Raw genomic sequence first — 23,885 nt, 5'->3', positions numbered from 1 at the left:
ATAAATGTTAGATAGATGTTAGATAGATAGATAGATAGATAGATAGATAGATAGATAGATAGATAGATAGATAGATAGATAGATAGATAGATAGATAGATAGATAGATAAAAACAGCTTATAGATAGATAGATAGATAGATAGATAGATAGATAGATAGATAGATAGATAGATAGATAGATAGATAGATAGATAGATAGATAGATAGATAGATAAAAAACAGCTTAGATAGATAGATAGATAGATAGATAGATAGATAGATAGATAGATAGATAGATAGATAGATAGATAGATAGATAGATAGATAGATAGATAGATAGATAGATAGATAGATAGAATAAAGTAGTTTATAGATAGATAGACAGACAGACAGACAGACAGACAGACAGATAGATAGATAGATAGATAGATAGATAGATAGATAGATAGATAGATAGATAGATAGATAGATAGATAGATAGATAGATTAAAGCAGTTTATAGATAGATAGATAGATAGATAGATAGATAGATAGATAGATAGATAGATAGATAGATAGATAGATAGATAGATAGATAGATAGATAGATAGAATAAAGTAGTTTATAGATAGATAGATAGATAGATAGATAGATAGATAGATAGATAGATAGATAGATAGATAGATAGATAGATAGATAGATAGATAGATAGATAGATAGATAGATAGATAGATAGATAGATAGATAGATAGACAGACAGATAGATAGATTAAAGCAGTTTATAGATAGATAGATAGATAGATAGATAGATAGATAGATAGATAGATAGATAGATAGATAGATAGATAGATAGATAGATAGATAGATAGATAGATAGATAGATAGATAGATAGATAGATAGATAGAATAAAGTAGTTTATAAATAGATAGATAGATAGACAGATAGACAGATAGATAGATAGATAGATAGATATATTAAAGCAGTTTATAGATAGATAGATAGATAGATAGATAGATAGATAGATAGATAGATAGATAGATAGATAGATAGATAGATAGATAGATAGATAGATAGATAGATAGATATATAGATAGATAGATACATAGATAAAAGCAGTTTGAAAAAGGATAGATAGATAGATAGATAGTTTTGAGGTCACAAAGTTAGATCTATTGTTAAGTCAATGACAGTCTATTGCAGTAAAAGTCTATGGGACAGTTGTTGCTAGGGTGCAGTATCTGGTAGTTAGGGTGTGGCTAGAAAGTTAAAAGCTCATCAGTTATTGGCAGTTTGGTAGTCTGAGTTACATGAGCTCAGCCATTAGTCTGTATGACAGTGTGATGCAAAGTTATGAGCTCACAAAGTTTGATCCCATGTTAAGTCAATGAGAGTCTTTTGAATGGAAGTCTATGGGACAGTTTCTAGGGTCCAAAAGTGGTTGCTAGGGCGTGGCCAGAAAGTTAAAAGCTCATCAGTTATTGGCAGTTAGGTAGTCTGAGTTAAATGAGCCCAGTTAGAAGTCTGTGTGACAGTCTGATGCAGAGTTATGAGCTCACAAAGTTTAGTCCAATGTTAAGTCTATGGGATTTTTCCGACGGTCCCGGGACGTTTTTCGGAAAATCGAAAGTCGGATCAGTCGGAAAAGATATGGCATACCGAGTCAGAATAGTTTGGAGGTCTGGTGTGAGTTTGGTGGTCATAGCTCGAAAGCTCTAGGAGGAGATAGATTTTGAATTTTAGTCTCAGAAGAAGAAGAATAATATATAAAAAAAATAATAAGTTTAAATAGGATTTCAGTAGTCTGGCTTGTTTCTCAAGCCAGCCTAATAATTACATACATACATACATACATAGCTAAATGCATATTATGTATTTATTATTAATAATAATTTATTTACCAATGTCTTTACTGTTGACGGCCAAATACAAAAACACAAATAACTGCAGATGATTGTATAGTTAAACATCACATCTGCTTTTGTTTATTCAGTTATTTATTTTATTTTTGAGTGCGTGTGCTTTTGTTGAGCACTTTTTTTTTTTTTTTTGTATAAATAAATACAGGTTTTCTTCAGCCTGGCACATTTTGGATTCACTTTGGGTTTCATTTGGTTTTTCATGCATTTAGTACAAAAGAACCTTCAGAAACCAGCTGCTTACATTTTAGCAGCTGCCTCATATTACTGATGCACCAAGGACACTTTAAATGCCTCTCTGTACAGGCAGCTCACTGGGGAATTGAACAGAGTTTGTGTATTCCTCTGCTCTAAATGCCCTGCTGTTGCGTGATCTGCTTTTGACAACACAAATGCAGCAATTTATCTGTATCTTCATGGCTATATGTATCTATCATTGTTCTTTTCAATATTCACTTACATTTTTAGAAATTACAGTGTCATAAATAACGGCAAGTAATTACTTCATCTTTAAATTTGCACTCAGCTTACATTTAAATGTCATGCATTTGCACTCATTAGCCTGTCTGCAGTACTATATATTATAAACTGGGTCCCACTTTGTAATAGGCGGCCTTAACTACTCATGTACTAAAACTGAAATTAATAATTTGTTACAATGTATATATTGCGTGAATACATGTTTTTACATTGTACTCAGGATTGATTACAATCACATATTAAAGTTTCCATAACACCAAAGCAGTATCTATCCCTACTCTTATCCCACCTCTTCAAACATTATGAACACAGTAAGTGCATTGTATTTATTTTTCATGCAAGTACATAATAGTTAGGACCAACTAATATAAAGTGGGACCAAATTGTGCTATTTTGCTGGCTATGGGAACAAATATATTTAAATGCACAGTATTTAAATTCACTTAAATGCACAGTATTTTACCACTAAAGGGCGCATATTCACAATAAAAATGGTGTAGTTTGATGATGCCATGACCGTGTATGGTATCATGGGTGTTGTTGTCTTTATTACATCCTAAGGGACTCCAGCAGAAGTCATACTGATAGACGAGCTAAAGCATTCAATACTTATTATCATGGTAGTCAGTGGTGTAAAGTAACAAATTACAAATGCTCAAATTACTGCAATCAAATACATTTTCTCAGAAATTGTAATTTGCTAAGTAGTTTTAAAATTGTGTACTTTTATTTTCCCTTGAGTACATTTTAGTGCAGCATTGGTACTTTTACTCCCCCACTGTCCTTCAATCTTCCATCGCTGCTTTATTTTTTTCTTGATTCCTGTCCAATTGAATCACACATAGAAGGTAAATCGCATCATAATGCACTACCTCAAGACATGGGTGATTTATAATTGTAGCAAATAGTTTGGAAGCATTTTCTCCAAGAAGACATCCAAAATATTTACACACAATGACCCAGAGACTGTTTAGATGCAGGTCAATGATGAGAAGATGATGGATGCTTACTGTATGATGACTGAAATGGCCTTAAAGACCCAGCTGGCACAAGACTACAACGTGACATCAAATTGAATCTATACCTCAACGTCATGGGGACGTTGCAGTTTGCTTGGAAATGACATCAGGATCCAATGTCAGGCCTACGCCGATGTCTAACGTCCAACCTAAAATCAAGCTAATATCAACTTCTAATGATGCTACAGCTTGACATTGTGTGGACATTACCACTATAATGTCCATCAGACGTTGGATTTTAGTTGCCATACAAGAGAATAAATGTCAGTATTTGACGTCAACATAACGTTAGTTTAAGATGTTGGCTCCTTGCTGGATTTTGGTCACTTTCTAACAAATAAACTTTCAAAAATTAACCAAATATCAATGTCATTTGACACTGTTATTGGACATCAATATTGTCATCTTATATATCAATAATATAATCTAATGAAGTAATGTGAATGCTGGGCAATAACTAAATGCACTACAGAATGTTATGTTTACACACATCCAGAAATTTCATGTAAATGCATCAGCTTTTTGTAGCGAAATACTCACTACTCATTACTCTTGAGTACTTTAGAAAGGGCTACTTTTTACTCATACTTTGAGTAACATTTACAATAGAAACTTATACTCTATTTGCACTACATTTTAGGCAAGTAATGCTACAGTAACTTGAGTATGATTTTTCAGTACTCTTTCCACCACTGATGATAGAAGGAAGCAGAGTAAGGTTCAAAATCTGCAGTGCAGTTGTTTTATGATGCTTGGCAACCAACAAACCAACAACCACATATGCTGTCCTGTAGACAGGCATGACCATGTTAAAATGAGTGCTTTTTCTGTAGTTTTTATATGCATAAAGCATTCTGACAAAAATGGTGGTTCAGGCAGTTGCTTAGGGCACATAAGCAACATGCAAAATGCTTACTGCTAGAAGAAGACAAATTTACAAAAGCCACTACTCACCACACACAAACACAAACACACACACCACACACACATGCACACACACACACACTGTTACCCACCAGAGGCAGCTATGTATGTTTTTTAAGATCTCAAATTTATCTTGCGAGTGCCATTCACACCTGCTGTTCTTGAGTAAATCCAGTAGAGGCCACTTTTGACAGACTTACTGACTGACTGACTGACTGACTGACTGACCGACAGACCAACAGATTACACCACCCACCCGCTTCACTAAACCCAACCAATAGTGTTTTCAACACAACAGATTGACCCAATCATCACATTCCCTAAATTCAACTGACAGTGTTTTCAAAAGCAATCCAGAAACAGAAAAGCTCTTGTGGCCACCTGATTTTTAGTTTTTAGATATCACCACATTCTCAATTTGTTATTTACTTGTTTATTTCATTTTCACCTTTTTTACCTGCTTTCTGGAAACATTCTTTGCCCGACTCAAACCCAGTCATTTCGATCAACTCCTGTCTATGTCTCAAGTTCGTCGAGATAGATGACGAGCTACTGGGCAAACTGGTAACACCGGAAAAAACGTCCACATGGAGGCGCAAAAAGAAACAAGAGCCGGCGACGGCGTCATACAATGGCGTATCATTCTTTTTAAAGATGAAATGCAGCCATACGTAGCTCTGGTTACATAATTCACAGTTTCCAGAAATGTATGTGGGGGTACATTTTCATAATGAGTCTGTGTTGTATTTAGAAGTGTGTATACAATGCTGACTAATGAAGAAGTGGGTGTGCACTGTGTACTTGTCTATAATCTTCACTACCCCACTGCCATAGTCCCTTTGATTATCCCACAGGGCATCCACAAACTAGACACCTCTCTCTAATAAAAAGAGAAACAGAGAGAGGGAGAGAGGGATAAAGAGAAAATAGACAAATAGCAAGAAACAGAACCAGAGAGCTAAGATAATTTCTTCACATTGTCTGTCTGAGAACCCTGCGGTGCACTGTGAGTATGTGTGTGTGTGTGTGTGTGTGTGTGTGTGTGTGTGTGTGTGTGTGTGTGTGTGTGTGTGTGTGCATTGATCGCAGCAGAGCTGTAATCTCATTAAAGCTGGTCTGATTTATGGAGAGTGGAACGATACGGGTCAGGGTTATGGAAACCACACCGGACCTCCTCTTTCAAATGGGTCACACACACAAGCGGGGGTCAATTGACTGCACACTCAGATAGACACACACACACATACTCAACTTACTGGTCATTATGGGCTTTTTGGGGAGCAAATGAGGGGCGGGTTATTAATCATAGCCTTTAACAAGGTGACAGTGTTCTGTGCGCTAACCATCAGAGGAACAAGTGACTCGATAACGCACACTGCTGACCAGAGCCAAGAGCTGAGGATAATGGATTATTTAGTAGAGGGGGAAAACTTGTGTGTGTCTGTGTGTGCTTTATACAGCAGATGGGTGCAAATAATTAGTAATGCACATACCAAGTAATTTAGTAAATGCCATTATTGAAATATGTACAGCCATAGATTATTATTATTTTTAATATATATTTATATGGCAGCATTTTGAATATTGTACGGTCTATTTGAATAAGAACTTTCAGTGAATCGTTTGGCAGTAGTGATGGGGTGTCAGTTGTCACAGCTTTGACAGCTTTTCAGTGACTTTGTATCAGCCAAAGGTTCACTAAGGCTATTATCAGCCAAATAATTTAGCAATAAATGAAATGCAAATATATTGTTGTTTTAGGATAAGAACATTAGCTTGACTACATGTTGAATATTCATCAATCGAAACTCGAGTCAGCGGATGAATATCAGAGTAAACTATTAAAATATTTTGCCCATAAAAGATAGAGGTAATTTACATAAAACTGTGTTTACTTCAAAGGGTAAAATAAAAAGCTGGATCCTTCGAAGGTTGATTGCGTCATTGTGGTGTAACAAAGGCAGTCTCTTTTAAATATGGCCTTGGAATTTCTAATCTGCTTCTTGGGAAATGCAATATACATCAGTTGGATCCTTCGCAGGCCAGACAACCCAGGATTCATCATCTGCTGATAGCAACATGATGGTTTTAGGAATTGGACAATGCACCTGTCAAGTGCATTACAAAGTAAAATGTACTTTTCACAAAGCTGGAAACCATGGAAAACTGGACCAGCTCTATACCCTCACTAGGGTGCTCAAGCATTCATGCTAGTACACCACAGGCACATAGGACTCAACATGTGCTGTGCAGTGCTCATGCTCTTTTTATTCATCGATAGAAAGTGCCCTTCCAAACTGATCTGAAGTGGCCCCTACATCCCCCCCGCCCCCCCACCACCACACACTCTTCAGTTCGCGCCCCCAGTTGGTGACATTCAGTGGGGGATGCTCTGGAACTATGTGGTCTGTTAGGGGCTGTCTGGTCTCTGTATGAGCGGAGCAGGAGTTTTGCATATTGCATACTTATTGTTGCATTGTCGACACTAAGTCAAACTTGTTCCCCAAGAGGCTGCCCTTTGTCACTGATGATGTTCATGATTTTTTTTATGGGCACATTTTATTGGTGGAGTCTTAGGCGAGTGGAGGTCTGGTTTGAGGACCGCAGGATTCTATCTCTGCTATTTCCAGAAGATGATTTCCTGTTGTCTCTATTAGACCTGGATTTCAACGTGCACTAGGACAATTTGCAGCTGAGCGTAACGTGGCAGGAATGAGATCTGTTGCCATGGTTCTCAACCAGAAAAGGTGGCTTGTCATTTCAAGGTTAGAGAAGAGTCGTTACCCTAGGTGGAGGAGTTTAAGTATCTTGAAGATTTGTTCACGAGTGAAGTAAGATTGACAGTGGCAGCAGAATGCAGTGGATTTATGGGTTTATTGTGCTGAAGAAGAAGCTGAGCCAAAAGGCAAGACTTTTTTTTACCGTTCAATCTACATTCCTATTCTCACCTATGGTCAAGAGCTTTGGGTCATGACATTGAACAAGACCTTGGATACAAGCAGCTAAAATGAGTTTTGCTTTGAAGGGTGGCAGGGCGCACCCTCAGAAATAGGGTGAGGAGCTCAAAATGAACAGAATAGGGTGAGGAATCATCTGGGAAGAACTCAGACCAGAGCCACTCTACTGTCCCTCCACATCGAGAGAAGCCAGCTGAAGTGACAAGGGCGTCTGTTTTGAATGCCTCCTGGATTCCTACCTAGGGAGGTGTTCCGGGGTTGTCCCACTAGTGGGAGGCCCCAGGAAAGATTCAGGTCTTGCTAGAGAAACTATGTCTATTGGCATGCTTGGGAATGTTTGAGAACCTAAGAAACTAGAGGAAGTGTCTATGGAAAGGGAAGTCTGGGGCTGCACCCTTGACCCGGTCCTGGATAAGTGGCAGAAAAATAATGATGACGATCTAGTTTTTTTTAATTTATTATTAATTCCAATGCTCATAGATTCCCAAATATTTATTTAACTATTTCATTGAATTTTTATTGTGCAGTATGACTGAAACAAAGCAGGTTTAACTGCAAAAAGCACAATGCAGCAATAATTTGAATCAATCTACTCTGCTTGCGTGTGCAAATAGTGCAGTGCTCAAACAAATGGATTCCCGGTCGAAACAACAAGCTGTGTGACTATGAGTAATGAGTACCTCAAAATATTCATATATAAGCAGGTTTACAACTTTCAATAAAATGCATTATTTATTGTATATGTAGTTATGCCAGTAATTAGCATGGGAAACTTTGCCAGAAACTTTTGCCAAAGATTGAAAGAACTGATTTTGGAATCAGTTCTCAATACCCAACCAAAGTAAAGTTAAAAGATGATATTTCAGGAAGACATGATGTTAACACAGTTTTATAAATGCTTTTATTTTAACTTTATTTTTGTAGAAGAATCCTAAAAAAAATATTTAAATACTGACAACAATGCTGAAATTATACCACTGAAATTGAAGACTACAGCAATTGAAGAGGAATTTACATTTGACATCACAGTAAAAATAGTATTATTAAATAGACGATTGTAATAACAGAATCATTATAATATTTCACAATATGATATAATAGATTTGACTTACCAAATAAATGTGTTGGTGAATATTAAATTGTAATATTTGTAATGTGCAGCGCGATATTGAAATACTGATATTTTCAATAACAAATCTTTATCCTCTAAAATCAATTCTAAAAATAAAAACATAAACTCTTTTGATACTTCAGTAATTTGAGATAAATAATATTATTAACTGGAACACAGTGCAAGCATCCAGATAAAATGTAAAAATAAATTACATTTTAAAAATACTGTTACAACAAATGTTTTTTTTTTTTTTTTTTACATTTCTTATACACATAAAGTGTATTTGCACAAAGTATTGCTATCGGATCGGTATCACAAATTCCAGCCTGAATTTTACTTTGCTCAGAAAGGAAAGCTGTGTTATTGAACGTCACTAATATATTGTACTGTCCCAATACTTTCAAAGAGCCCCTTTTAGGAGTTTTTGAAAATAACACTAAACTGCAATGTGCAATACAGCTCTAAGTGAATAAGAATATCCAACTAAGGTTTAAATCTGAAAGTGCAATGTGATTTAATCTATTGATTCTAAAAGGAAACAGTTGACTTAGAGTCAAATAAATGAATCGTCTTGTGTTCGGATCTTTTGCCTGCTCGCATCAATGTCGATACGTGACGTGACATCAAAAAATATGAAGTGCTGGATCCGGTAAAAAGGTGAACACACCCTACCCTTCAAACACTAGCAGAGTGTGGGGGGTCATGGGTTTGATTATGGTGCAAAGTTTCACTAAGAGGTGACCAGAGACACTGATGTGGGGAATAAGAGTTTAAAGTTCACATTCAAAACATTACCACAGTATAGCCAACCCTGAGCAGCAAAGACTATTATGTATGGGACTTTGCCAGACTTTGACAGGGATTTTGTCAGTAACTGTTACAGTTTATATGGGCCAGTTTCTTCTTCTTCCTTATCATAACATGTAAGTGTGATTAAAATAGTTGTCTCATTTTCTTTAGTTTGCAAAACATGTATTTAATGGGGTATATACACACAGACTTTTAATTTTAGCCATTTCTTTAAAAAAAAATCTCTTCACAACATCTTTACTGCCTGATAGTTATACAATATAAAGTGGGTCTCAGACTGCATTAAATTCCATTTTCCCCTGCCATGTCTTTAAAATATGACCGTTTATGCTACCCCAGTGTTTTCAATGGCTCGTCTGCTGATCTGCGCTAATGGTTACACGGTCTGTCATCTTGTGTTACGCTTGAACAACTAAATGAATGCTTAAGTCTATTTAACTGAATGTATTGTAATTACATTTCAACATTGATGCTTTAAAATGAACCACATGAAATTGAAAATAGTCACATTAAGCTTTCACTGGTAGTTTATTATTGGATGAATAACACTTGCTGTGCATATACCCCATTGTGTGTTGTAACTTGAAATCACTCTGTGAGGCTTGTAATAACTTCTATTATTGATCAATGATTGTAATGTATCTCTCAGGTTAAATCTTAACTGGCATCCAAAACAGCATTGACAATGCGACACATGCTTCTTACTTCACTGATACGCATGTCTGTGCTCGCAATCCTCTGCCGTTTGTCGTTGCTATGGCCACCACCAGCTGCTCCTACACACGCGTAGCTGATTAAATTTTCAAAATAGTTCAACTTTTACAACTGTGTGTATTAATACTGCATGTGCGTTGTTGTAATAACTTGGGGTTGTGGTTAAGATTAGATTAATATGCTGGTGTTTATTGCATTGCATTAATGCATTGCTGCATTGGCCTCACACATACTCTATGCTACTTCATAACCAGGGTGGGCTTTTCTTTCCATCTCGGGTTAAGTGCAGTCAACCAATCCATCAGTCTGGGTCATCGGACCAATCACAGCAGGGGTTTGAGAAGAAATTAAATGCTGAACAAATCTTATGGGACTTTTTGGGGTGTGTAGATAAAAATAAAACCATATTATTAGACAATAAAAATATTTTTGACCTTGCATTTACATTAGCAGCCTGTTGTTTGAAAACCCCAAAATCAAAACATGAGCTTTAATAAGTTATAGTGTTTCAGGTTTATTACTTGCAGTTTTTTTTTTAAACCACAGAACTATACTTTAATATAAACTGTTTATTAATGCAGATTTAAGAACAAACATTTTAAAAGTACTGGTTTACAGGATTACAAATCTTGTGTCAATGCACATTTAAGTGTTTGTGTCAGACACTGGCCTCACCTGGTACTCGCTAGGCCAGAAGGTGCTGACGGCCATCTCCACCTGATGCCACTGCCGCCCCTGAGATCCAGACACATTCCACACGGCATTTCCCCGTGAGCCACCGTTTACACGCACATACACGTTCAGACCCCCGGGACTGTGTCCATCACGGCTGTACAGAAAGTAACTGAACTGCACGCAGTGAGTGTCGTTCTCACTCAGCGGACGTAACATGAGCTGAGCCCGTTGTCCTGCACCATACTGAGAAGCATTTACCAGCATATACGAGCCTGAAAAAAAAAGAGAGATAAATTGTTATAATCTGGATTTACTTGGAAGTGTTTGTTTTGGACAACCACTATGGAACGTTACATAATTTTAGTTTGAAACCCATTCTGCCTCAAGAGTCAAAAAAAGAACCCCAAAGTATCAATCAGTGCATGGTATGCCTGCAGAATATATAGTTTCAGCCTCAACATCACAATGAGCACATTCAAAATCTGCTTGTTAAGTAGTACGTCATGCAAAGCGGCTTCCAGGTCCAAGCGCCATATCTAACTGTATGGGGAGACTCAGACTGAAATAATAAATATTTACAAAGTGATGTAATGCTTTTGAAAATCCCAATCGCATTATATATATATATATATATATATATATATATATATATATATATATATATATATATATATATATATATATATATATATATATATATATTATGCTAGGGTTGGGTGGATAGACGATGCCATCATCCATTGCAGATGGCGAATAGACGGCATTGCGATCCTCCGCTCTGCCTCCACCACAGCAGCAACCATTCGCGAAAAACACACACTTGCCTCAGAGAGCAGTGCACATCAGACAGTTTATTTAGGATGTACCACTGGATCGCGTCTCACAATAGTAGGTCAATGTGATAATTAATTAATCTTCTTTTTGAATCCATCAGGTAACGTGTCAGTGTAAGTACACTGCTTCAATCTTTCACTTTCACGCTTATATCTAGTAATTTTAGCGAAAACCTCAGATACTGTTGGTTGTGCACCTTTTTTTTACCAACCAAGTTTGCCGACGTCAACATAACGACACCGGTCACTCTGCATATTCATGCCAGAGTCCTGTGGAAAAAAAGAGAATGACTGGTGGTAATTTGTGTGTAACTTATTTATACTTATTTATGATTTGGTTATGGGTAAAACAAAAACAATGTGGGTAAAGTAGTTTATTAAATATACTATTATTTACTATTAGTTAATATATTAAGTATTAAGTATTATATTTACTATTAAAATATAGTATTATTAAATAATTATTCACCGTCGCCTATGACGACGATGCCATCATCCTTCAAAATGTTTCACATTAGATATTGTATGATGCCTATTATCAGATAGGATAATAACAGCCAGAACCTGTTTATTATTTTTTTTTATAAATTGTTAAAATATTGGTGTCTGTGATGCAGCATGTCCAGAGACTGGCGTGTACACCATGATTTTATATAATTTTCACTTTATTGCGTAATATGAATGAAAAGTAGTCATAAAAAAAATATTTTCTCAATTCAAATGAGTAGCGTCTTGGACCTGGAAACAGTATTCCAACTTGTCACAACTTAACAAGCGGATAGTCAAACTGCAAAATAACCAAATATGATTATAGTTAATTATTACTATTACTATTGTTTATTATACTTTAGGAAGACATAATGCTCGACTAATTCAATCTCAATCAATCAATATCCAAGTATATCTATTCAAATCATCAGGTGATACAATAATCATATTGCAATTTGGATGCAATAAACAAATTAAGTTGAGTGATTGTTACAATGACTCACTCACAGAAATCTACTGGCGCAACACAAAAGAAAGAAAGAAAGAAAGAAAGAAAGAAAGAAAGAAAGAAAGGGCAACTGATGCACATACAGTACATAAACTACACCTTAGTCTCTGTGTTGGGTAACTAGAATGGAGCACTTGCTGACTTCACATTTAAACGCAGTGAGCATAAATGATTACAGTGGTGTTGGGGCAGGACAGAGTTCACTGTGGGTAATGTAGTTTAAAGCAGGTATAATCAGTGCAGTGATTATGGCTGCTCTGTTCGGGGTGCTCCACTATTATTAATCACGCTGGCACAGTTATTAAACCACTAATGTCTGCCACCAGGGTATCACACAAACTACATCACATACAGAGAGACAGTTTTAAAATGAACAGGTACAAATGAAAGAAACCCCAACACATATTACACAGACAACAATGCACCTAAAATATTGAGTGTTGCTTCTTACTGTGTGGTGAATTGCTGTGTTTATTTTGTGATTTGCGGATAACATCATCTGTCTTTATTTTGATTTTTTTTTTTTTGGCAACACTTCAGTTTGTCACAATTAACATTAACTAATGGCCCATTACCTGCATATTATTAATATATTCACCTTATTTATTTTCTACTTATAAAGTATGAGCTTATTTTACATCTGTAATTGTACCTGATACCTAAACACATCAACTACCTGACCAACTATTAATTCTTTTAGATGAGACACTAAACCGAGGTACTGAGACTCTGTGGCAAATTTGCCCACTGGCATTTGTCCATTACAGCCTCCTAAACATCCCCATATCATCATTTTCTTCATCAGTCTGTCTTCTCTCTACCAATCAGCTGGTGTGTGGTGTGCGGTCTGGCGGATGCTACACACTGGTGGTGGATGAGGAGATTCCCCCAAAAATGGGTATAGAATGTCCAGAAAAGTGCTATTTAGATGTAAGGAATTCTTATTCTTATTCTTATTGTTATTGTTGTTGATGTTGTTTTTATCGAATCATTCATTTTCTTTTCTGCTTAGTCCCTTTTTTAATCTGGGGTCACCACAGAGGAATGGACCTCCAACTTATCCAGCATATGTTTTACGCAGCGGATGCCCTTCCAGCTCTAACCCATTACTGGGAAACACCCATACTCTCTCTCATTCACTCACATACACTACAGAAAATTTAGCTTACCCAATTCACCTATAGTGCAAGCCTTTGGACTACTAGGGAAACCGGAGCACCAGGAGGAAACCCATGCAAACATTAGGAGAACATGCAAACTCCACAGAGATATGGCAATTGACCCAACCGAGGCTCAGAACCAGCAACATTTTTGCTCTGAGGCAATCATGCTACCCACTGTGCCACCGTGACTTATTATTATTATTAATAATAATAATAATAATAATAATAATAATAATAATAATAATAATAATAATAACAATTGTTTAGTTTTGTTAATAGTGTGAAGTGTACAATAAAATAAAGTGTCACTTAATTTGTTGAGTAGTTTGTTTGTTTTACTGTATATTAAATAGTTTTTATTTTAAGCACTACCTATTAGATTTGGCATGGGTCCTTTCAGTATAAAAAAAATGCTACATTTAGCATTTTCAGTGTGAAAATCTGATTGTTTAATACAGTACTGGCAAACAGTAACTCGCTTTACAGAGCCACATGGTGTGATTCCTGTTGTTAGAACAAATGGATGACAGATTGAATAATAGTAATTAATTCTGCTTAAAAAAGCTAAACAACAAGAAAGTTATTGTGTTTCTCAGATGTGGCATTTTCTAAAGCATAGCATGTTGTTCTGTTGAAAAAAAAATACTTCAATAGTCAAAACAGGTGGCAGTCATTAAAGATACATTTGAGTCTTTTGCTTTTTACATTATATTCCCAATTCTGAAAGAAATTATCCCAATGCAGTGATAAATCTGTAAAGAAGACTATTAATCAGCTAACCATATTAATTAACTGAAAAACATATATTCATTAATTTAGAAGCACACCAGAATCCACACAGATTCAACAAACCACAGTATAAGAATAGACAAGTTAAGCTTAAAAAATTAACAAGAATTTAATGAATAAATTTAGATTCTTCTTGTGTAATGGAGGTACAATTCACTCTTCTAGCCTCGAAAGTTGTTAGGGATGGGTGATATGGCACAAAATAACAAGATTCATATCAAAATACCGTAAATATACTTCATTATCCATTTAATACATGTCAACATTAATAATTTGATAAAAAATGATATATAAAATATATAAAATGGCCATTATTTAATAACACAGCTCTGTGGGATCCTTGTTAAATTAAAGATCTTCTCTTTCTTCTCTTTGTAACCATTTATTAATCAGTGGCTACCACAACGGAATGAACTGCCAACTTATCCAGCATATGTTTTATGCAGCGGATGCCCTGACAGCTACACCCCAGCACTGGGAAACACCCATTCACTCTTGCATTTCCACCCACACATACACTACGGTCAATTTCGCTTATTCAATTCACCTATATCACGTCTATAGACTGTGGGGGAAACTAGAGCACCAGGAGGAAACCCATGCCAACATGGGAGAACATGCAAACTCCACTCAAAAATGCCAACTCATCCTGCTGGGGCTCGAACAAGTGATCTTTTTGCTGTGATGCGACAATGTTACGCACTGCGCCACTATGTCACAATCAATCAATCAATCAATCAATCAATCAATCAATCAATCAATCAATCAATCAATCAATCAATCAATCAATCAATCAATCAATCAATCAATCAATCAATCAATCCTTTCACACATAGTCCAATAATGATACTGCTTTATTACTGTCCTCTGCAAATAACTACAGCCGAAGGTCAGCAGCTGCCCTCCATCTACATTTAAATTTTAAACCATGTTGTTTCTTCCGCATGACTGTTTCAAACAACAACCCACTGAAGAACAACTTTGCAGCTCCATCGCCCGGAAGAGAACATGAGCGCTTGTTTTCAGACTGACTGTCAGGTTTGTATGCATGAGCGCTCTTATGGAACGGACTTTAGAGCCGCAGCTTAAAGAGAACAGAGGATAAAAGAAGCTTCTTAAATCAAAAGTCCATCTGACAGTCTTTATGCAGATCAGGGTCTGAATGAGCATCAGTGCCTGCGGTGAATCGCTATGACAGTCATAAATGAAAAAGTGTTGTATCCTGTGAGAGCTCAAAGCATCAGAATGAGATTTTGGATACAGAGGCAATTGTAGGACCAATTCAGAATCTTTGAAGGGAAACTGGATGCAAAACTTAAATAGTTTTTTAAAAGTTTGCGGCGAGATAAAAATGACCAGACGATGTGGATTGCTCAGATTTTGAATGAAATTGAATTCATTCAAGAGATTACATGGACTGTATTCAAGTCCAAGTTTATATAAAAGTAAAAAACAAAACAAAAACAAAAAAAACTTAATTCATACATTTAAAAAAGAGTTTTCTTTTAAAAACTTTCTGCCATTATCAGCGCATAATAGATCTTGGGAGGTTCGGGAAACAAAGAGCACATTTTGAGGCTGCTTTTGAAGGAGCATTTGATTTTTTTTAAAATGAGAAAGTCTTATGATCGGTCTTCGCACTTCGAATGCATCCTTAGCAGGATGCAGACTTCGAAAGGAGACACAGCTTTTATTTTGTTTTCCCCTCTCCCTCCCTGCAGCTAATTGTGTCCACCTGCTGGTAATGATCATTGGATCTTTCCAGTGATTTGGCTGTTGGGGAAGGAGAGAGATTATTTACCCTGCGCTGCACTTCAAACCAGGGTTGGTGGTGGTTAGATGGTTCAACAGCTGAGCTTTTCGTCACATCCAGACCTGTTGTTTATTATAGCTTTAAACATTTGATTTAGCTTACGTAGCTCATTAGTGTTGAGGCTATCGAAGTTAAACTTCTACTATTAGTTATGTTCTTGTTAACATCTAACAATTCACCCAAAGAGAAGGGAGTCTTGTTGATTTGTTTATTTATCTTTATTTTGTTTATTTTGAGGGTTGGAAGGTGGGTGCCATTTTGTTTTGAATTAGTTTTCTCCTGTTTATGACCGTAAAGGGAGTTTGTTTATGTTAATGTATTTGTTTATGTTAAGTCCCTAGCCATTCTGTTTGAGGAGATTAGAGTTTTCTCTTTTTCCAGCCATTGCACGCCACCCATCACCAATCCTTTATTTTCTGTTGCAGTTAAATCCCTGGACCTAAAAAGACTGTAACAAAGTCAATAATTACAGATTTTCAGCATTATTTTGCTTTGAAACAAGTGAAGGGTGAGTAAATAATTGCATAATTTCCATGTTTGGGTGAATAGCTTATAAATGTTTTTCATTCCTTTGTTCATTCATTGCAATTTAGATTGTGACCAAAAAAATAATAATAAAAAATTAGCATCACTTAAAATATGCCCCATTATGGAACTAAAATAGGTAATAATTATGTTTTTTTTTTTTTTTTTTACATCTACAATTTGCTTTTCATGACCTGTACTTGCTGTAATGCAGATAACTGTATCCCAATAAACTGACTTGTACTTTGGACTGCTTAAATTAGGATGTTAGGTATCTGCGGTGGCTGGTATGACTTGAGGTACTTCAAAACCTAAAATAGTAATATTGCCTCAATTGTACAAACACCTCCAACGTACAGTCACAGTTCTACTCGCACCCGCCACCCATGCTGCTGTAATCACGACTGAGCTTCCTGGAGGCTCTGGGTCCATTTCTCAGAAGTTATTAATTTCCCTCTCCCCCTCCTTTTCCTCGCGGCACATGTAGAAGCCTGCCTCCTCTCAGCTGAAGGGTGAGAGCGCTAGGGACCATGACCCAAATGAAAATTTTCACACTTGTTCTTTTTTTTTTTTTCAGGAGCCCATTTTCAGGCCCTGACAGGTGGCAGAGGAGAGATGGAAGGTCAGAAAAATTGATTATTGCAGATCGCTGCTGCAAAATTCTACTGTTGCTTATTTATCAATAGAATCTTATAACACAAAGTGCCATAATGACCTACAAGAGCTCAGTATAACTTATAATATAATGTGTAATTCACCCAATTTAAAACGCTGAGAGTCTTTAGTTTAAGGAACAATTCTCACTATTAACAAGAGGTTTATTGCCTGCCTATTATTAAGATATTAGCTTATTTGTACTTACTGTATATCGTACACATTTGACATGATCTTATTCTACATTCTTAATCTCACACAATACCAATCTAACTACTACTTTAAATGGAAAGTAGCATGTAACTTTTAACCAATCTCATATTAATCTTGAGTGCCTGTAGAGTAGGATTGCATTTATATTTTCTCTGAAAATTCTTTATTATTTTTTGAATACTTTTTAGACAAGAAGAAAAACTCCGGAAGTAAACAAGTGCCTGCAGACGTGTCAGAGGTGGAGCTACTGATTCAACATTGCTCAAGCCTGACAACATCAGACCACCACAAACAAGCTAGAGTGAGAAAAATGATTGTGGTGCTTGTCAGATAAAACCAACAGTATCAGTACTTTATGAAATAACGATTACAAATGTTGCAGACATTTCAATACGCATTACTAGTGAAAAAAATGCTTTGCAAAATGCTTAATATTGATGTCTGATAACCATTTTACATATGCTTCTACAATATGTCTTATTGACAAAAGAGACACTTTGTTCATGTAACTAGAACATTTACTTTATTCCTCTCCCAGTTAACCCTCTTGTTGTCTTACGTTTTCTTTTTTTTATACAAAAGTTTGTCTTGTTCCTGAATGTGATTGGCTGATAGCCATGCGATATTCTGCAAATAACAGCAATTGTTCAGCCTCATAACCCTTCACCCTTGTGTATTACTCCACCCACATTCAGTAAAAACAGAGGGCACTTTACAGTTTGACAAAAATTGCCACTGTAGTCAAGAATGTAGTTGTTTAGATTGTAACCATGCAGTTTATTTATAAGGATAGTGTCTATTTTAAATGTATAATTTCTAAAAAACAACTCCTGGGGGTCATTAGCCTGTCTGAGTAGAGCAAAGACGGTTGACATTGATGATCCACAAGAAGTCAACATAACCTGCATGATAAGCCCTTAGAGGATAAAAAACTCCGTAATTTCTAACTGCAGCTGATTAAATAATTATTAAACAGCTAAATTACTTTCTAAGTCGATCTCTCTTTTGTGTATGTTGTAGTGCTGTATTTATACCATAGTATTATTGTGCTCTCCTGGTTGCAACAGATAAATACTGGGAAATCTCTGTAGACTGATGGCATTTCATGCCGTCCAGCTTTTTAATATTAAAATGTGAGCAAAATCACCTGTTTTGTCATGCCTTTAGACATTACGCTAGAGAATCATTGAGACGAATCAAGTGACGTTTAAGAATGAGCAACGGTTTCAACTGTTCTGATGTCAGGAATGTAAAATAATAGCAGAAGAAAGTAGTTCCTAGTACAAAAGTGTTTTAAAACTCTGTTTGATTTTCTTTTTTATACATACGATTATGCTGTCAAACTGTTGTATAAACGCAATATCACACTCGTAGCAGTGCAGTGTGGCTGTATATCATTAACAGATAGGACACTAATGGCCCGTTTCCACTGAGTGGTACGGTACGGTTCAGTTTGGTACGAAACGAAACCGTACCGTACCACTTTTTCGGCACCTTTTCGAAAGGGTACCAAACGGGAGAAAGGGTACCAAAAGGTTGAGCTACACATGCAGCTGAACACTGATTGGTTACAGAGATACGTAACAAGCTCGTGGAGCTACACAGACCGTAAACAAAGGAACCGCCATGATTTTTTTAAATACAAAGCTGAGACGTTACATAAAAATACTATATGCATATAATAACCAGCCAAGGATGACCGGGGCTCAAACAAACCAGTTGTCTCGATTAACAGACACAAATCCAAGAAGAAAAATCTGCCGTGTCATGTTGTTGTTTTACAAGCCCATCTAAAAGTAAGAGTGGTATTCGCTTTCTTCCGAGAGCTTGCGATCACTTCTATATTTGATATAATGAACTTTTTGAGCTGTTGATAATAATGTTAGTGCGATTATTGAAGTTTCTCCGTCATCTGATCCATTCAGAAAAAGAGAGTGAAGCAAGAGTGAAACGTGGAAAAAAAGAGAAGCCGTCAAAACACAGGAGCAAAATTGTTTTAGCAACCTGAATCATGAACAAACTGCCATGTTTATCTTCGTCTTTTAGATTATTATGAACTGGGAATGACAAAATTACTCTAACAGAGCTTACATGTGCTGCTGAAGTTTACAGACACAGATGAGAGGTTTGCACTGACTGTGGGCTATATTGCGTTTGTTTTTGAACTCAAATAAGTACAAAATGTTTGCTGTGTGTAGTGTTTCTGTAATGAATAATATATCGGAGACTGTAAGGGGCTGTATGTGTTCATATATGTTGCATTTATGTATTTATTTTACATAAATACAGACATTACAGTAGCCTATTTCGCACTGTCATTGATCTGCAGTTATAATCAAATCATGCTCATAGAAAAGTTAGTAATAAACATTTATAAACAAGTATTTATGTGTATAAAGTATCTGTTTTGTACAGCTTTACTGTAGAAATTTATTCGAGCGAGCATGACAACGACTTAAACTTTGTCATACACCACACCCACCAAAAAGGTACCCTTTGGGGTGGTATCGCAAGCCTGATAAAGGTGACCCATACCGACCCGAACCATACCGTCAGTGGAAACAAGGCATAGGGCAATGCACGCCTCCCACCAGTGTCGATATACACAACCCACTTCCACCCCTGTGATATTGCTCATTTACACACCGTTCACTCTCTGGGTCAAAAAATAACCCTCCTTCACTAAACCTTATAAAAATAAACCACCATAAACCATTTTAATCTTCAAATCTAATTCGCATGAAGAAGGAACTTAATCTTCATCACAAACTCTGTGAATGGCTTTCCCACATTAATAGGAAATTTACTACATTTACCAAAGTAAAGGGTATATTTTATAACACTCTAGTTATCTCCATTAGTGTAAAAAAAACAAAAAAATTTTTAAATTAAAGTGGCAAATTTTTGTTGTGTGTGTGTTTGTGTTGAAGTGTACATGTGTGTGCCATTAGTTTATATGGGGTCAAAAAATAATAATAATTCTAATGTTGGGGTCAATTTAGATTAAAATGGTGCACCAGAAAGTCAACAAGAGTGTTAATCCACTTTTTTTGTTTGTTTTTTTTTTTTGTTTTTTCTTATTTACATATGTAACCTAGTTGAGTTAACATAGAACTCAAGGCTCTGTGTTCTGTGATAATTCAACGAGGGCTATATATTTTCATCTTGTGTAAAAGCTTTAAGTGGTTTAGAGCAATCAGTTTTTACACAATCTTCTATAAAGTAATTATTTAGGTTAAGAGTGTGAAATTATTATTATTTTTTTTTTCAATTTTAAAATAGTATTTTTAATGCAGAGTAATTGCAATCCTTCCATCCAATATATGCCCTGCTAGAGACAAATTTTCTGTGAAAACAGCTTTACAAATCAAATCTGTTCACAAACATGAAAATAAGCTATGCAGATGTGAAGATAATGCATATCTGGCACACACTAAACATTTGTTAAATTCATAACACAGGCACAGCTACTCTCAACTGGGAAACAAGCAGGACAACATATGCTTTTTTAATTAAAGCGCTGCAAGACTAATTTCTGTTTGTTTAACAGGTATGTTGGAAAAGCCCAAAACAATGTTAGAAACCTTTTATGTTATTATGAGAAGTTAGAATTATGTTTAGTTCATTATAACACTGTGGTGCACAAATCAGACTATGGTGGGTTTTGCCAGTCATTTCAGCGAAATACTATTCTTGGTTCAAAACAGGTTGAGGATTCTTGAGAAGCTTCTCATTTTCAAAAACAAAAAGCAGAATATCCCTTTTGAAATGGAAGTTTAAAGGGCAAATGAAAACAATTTAAAGTTGGCATTTATTTATAAGACAAGTGTGTTTGAGTTGTAAAACTTCTCACTTGTTATTTTAGAGGTAGGTCTGCTTTTGTAGGTGGATGACCTTATGTGTTACTCAGTGGCGTAATAGGAAAAGATGATAGCAGAGTAAAGAGTGCCACAATAAATACAGAGGGATTATTTATTTATTTATGTATTTATTTATGTATTTATTTATTTGTTTGTTTATCTGTTTATTTATTTATTTATTTTACTGAATGTGGCTGAAAGATGGCTGTTTTTTGTGTGTGATTTTGTCTGCTTTGCCTATTTACGGTATTGTGTGATGATGTTGACAAGAAAAAAAAAACAATGGAGAGAGTGAGCGAGTAAATGATGTCATAGTTTTCAGTCACACTTTATTTTTAGGTACAATTTTCCCTGTTAACAAACCATTGTTAAGTCAACTATACCTTTTGCCTCACTAAAACTTGCTGCTTAGTAAAAGTTAATAAAGAGCATAATAATGCATATTAATGCTATTATGCATACATATTTATGGTAACACTTTACAATAGGGTTCATTAGTTAATGCATTTACTAACATGAACTAATCATGAACAACACATCTACAGCATTTATTAATCATATATGAACATTTACTAATGCATTAATAACATCCCAGTCCATGCTTGTTAATATTAGTTAATGCACCATGAGTTAACATGAACTAACAATGAACTACTGTATTTTCATTAACTAACGTTAACTAACATGAACAAATACAGTAGTAGATGTATTGTCCATTGTTTGTTCATGCTAGTAAATGCATTAATTAACATTACCTAATGAACCTTATTGTAAAATGTGACCATATTTATTTACACTGTTAAAGTCTTAGTTTAAGCATGGGTCAAGTGAAAAAAAAAATATTTCGACAAAACAGTATTTTTATTTTATATATTTTTTTTTAAATCATACTTTAGTAAGCAGCGGATCAGCAGGGCCTTACAAAGTCTTAAAAAGTCAAAAAAAAAATTTAAAATCTAAATTTTAGGACTTGAAACGTTTTAAATTCGCTGTTCTGGGTCTTAAATATTTTTTGCACAGGTCTTATTTTTCCGATGTCCATGTAACGTTGCATCTAATGCTCATTTAAATTCTTTTTTGTAGTTGGTGTTGCTTGGTTTTTGTGGTGTAGTAGTTCTTTATTTCACTAGTCCAAATGTAATTAGCGGAAATACATTGGCTGGCGGAACACACTATTTTTTTTAAAAACTCAAGCAAACAGTTCGCGTGGCGCCGCATTTGATTTTAGTTGAATATGAATCGATTTAAGAGATTCTGTCGCTTCAAAATCTACGTAGGCCTGTACAGACATCTTTACGATACGTCCATGTGTAATCATATGGGTAACCAGATGAACAATAATTATTGGCTAGAAATTGCAACAGTCATGGGAAAGGAGCAAAGTTTTTGTAAAAGTTTAGAAAAACTTGAGGGAGAAGTTTGTTAAAGCCAAAAAGAGAGTCCATGGTAAAAGTGGATACCCAGGTGGTTTTAATATTACATAATGGTTTTCCACCATTCATAGGTTTTACACAAAAATATTTATAATCATTAAACTAATTTAAAAATATAATAAAAAATAATTAGTAAAAAAATCTTGAACGATATTAATGATATGACATAGTTCCGGAAACTTCCTACTTCACTGTTTATTTATCTGACTTAACGGTGGGTTTCTTTTGATCGCCCCCTGTCATTTTAAAGAGCCTCGTCCGTTTTGTGAGGTGCGCATGCAGTCAGCAGAGGTGCATGATGCAGTGCCAGGCGAAAGTACAAATCAGCCTAACCTTCAGTTAGATGCACTATTGAATCTTCAGTACTGTTCAATTTGAATACATTTATTTTGCCACTACTTTTGTATATTTTCATTTGTGAACTTCACAAAAAGTCAACTATTTGGGTTAAAGAGATCGTAAAAAGTAAGTATGGTTAACTATGGTGCACCCCACATGATCTGACAAAATCCGGTGGAAAACATTACCATATAATGGTAAGAAAGAGAGAGAGAGAGAGAGAGAGAGAGAGAGAGAGAGAGAGTATTATTATTATTCATTAATCATTATTCAAAGTTCAGTCAATATCTCATAATTTTATCGTGTTTCTGAGTTCACTGTCATCCTAAATTTACCTATTATAAAGTGTGTGATTCAGCTTGGCTCTCAAGAGTGCATATAAATAGACTTCATATCAACGTCATTGCCTTGTCAACGTGTGTAGTCTGAAAAGCAACATTAATTCTAGAATCAGCCCTCCAATAGCGAGAAACTCCTGCCAACTGCTTTGCCAGCTTCCCGTCCTCTGCTGAAACTCAAATGAAGTTGGTTGGGGAACGCTAGAGGAAAGTGTGAGAGAAAGTGAGCGAGTGGGTGGGTGAGAGAAGGATGGAGAAAAATCAAGAGAGAGAGAGCGCTGAAAACTGTCAGTGCAGAAATATTTTCCATAAATTCATAAACGCTGATAAGGCCCCATCTTTCTCCCATGTGCCCCAGCC

General features: G+C 35.7%; 1 protein-coding gene and 1 long non-coding RNA gene across 11 annotated transcripts in view; one reads left to right on the top strand and one right to left on the bottom strand.

The window, feature by feature from the left end:
• The window catches only part of ptprua (protein tyrosine phosphatase receptor type Ua), a 438,644-nt gene that overhangs the window by 193,509 nt on the left and 221,250 nt on the right, over positions 1-23,885 (bottom strand). For all 10 annotated transcript variants that reach the window (XR_015945324.1, XR_015945325.1, XM_087295567.2 and 7 more), the window contains exon 3: positions 10,569-10,840. Coding sequence is in view for 8 of the 10 variants with exons in the window: in XM_087295567.2 (XP_087151693.1) it covers positions 10,569-10,840 (272 nt within the window). In the remaining 2 variants the exon portion in view is untranslated. The remainder of the gene's footprint in view (positions 1-10,568; positions 10,841-23,885) is intronic.
• Positions 16,157-19,930, top strand: LOC147832507 (uncharacterized). Its single transcript, XR_015516632.2, has 4 exons — positions 16,157-16,409; positions 16,589-16,671; positions 17,266-17,310; positions 17,744-19,930. It is a non-coding gene; the product is annotated as an uncharacterized LOC147832507 (long non-coding RNA).

This window comes from Danio rerio, chromosome 19 (genome assembly GCF_052040795.2).
Source record: "Danio rerio strain M-AB ecotype USA chromosome 19, GRCz13ab, whole genome shotgun sequence".
Classification (NCBI taxonomy): Eukaryota; Metazoa; Chordata; class Actinopteri; order Cypriniformes; family Danionidae; genus Danio; species Danio rerio.
This window is presented reverse-complemented; position numbering and strand designations above follow the sequence as displayed.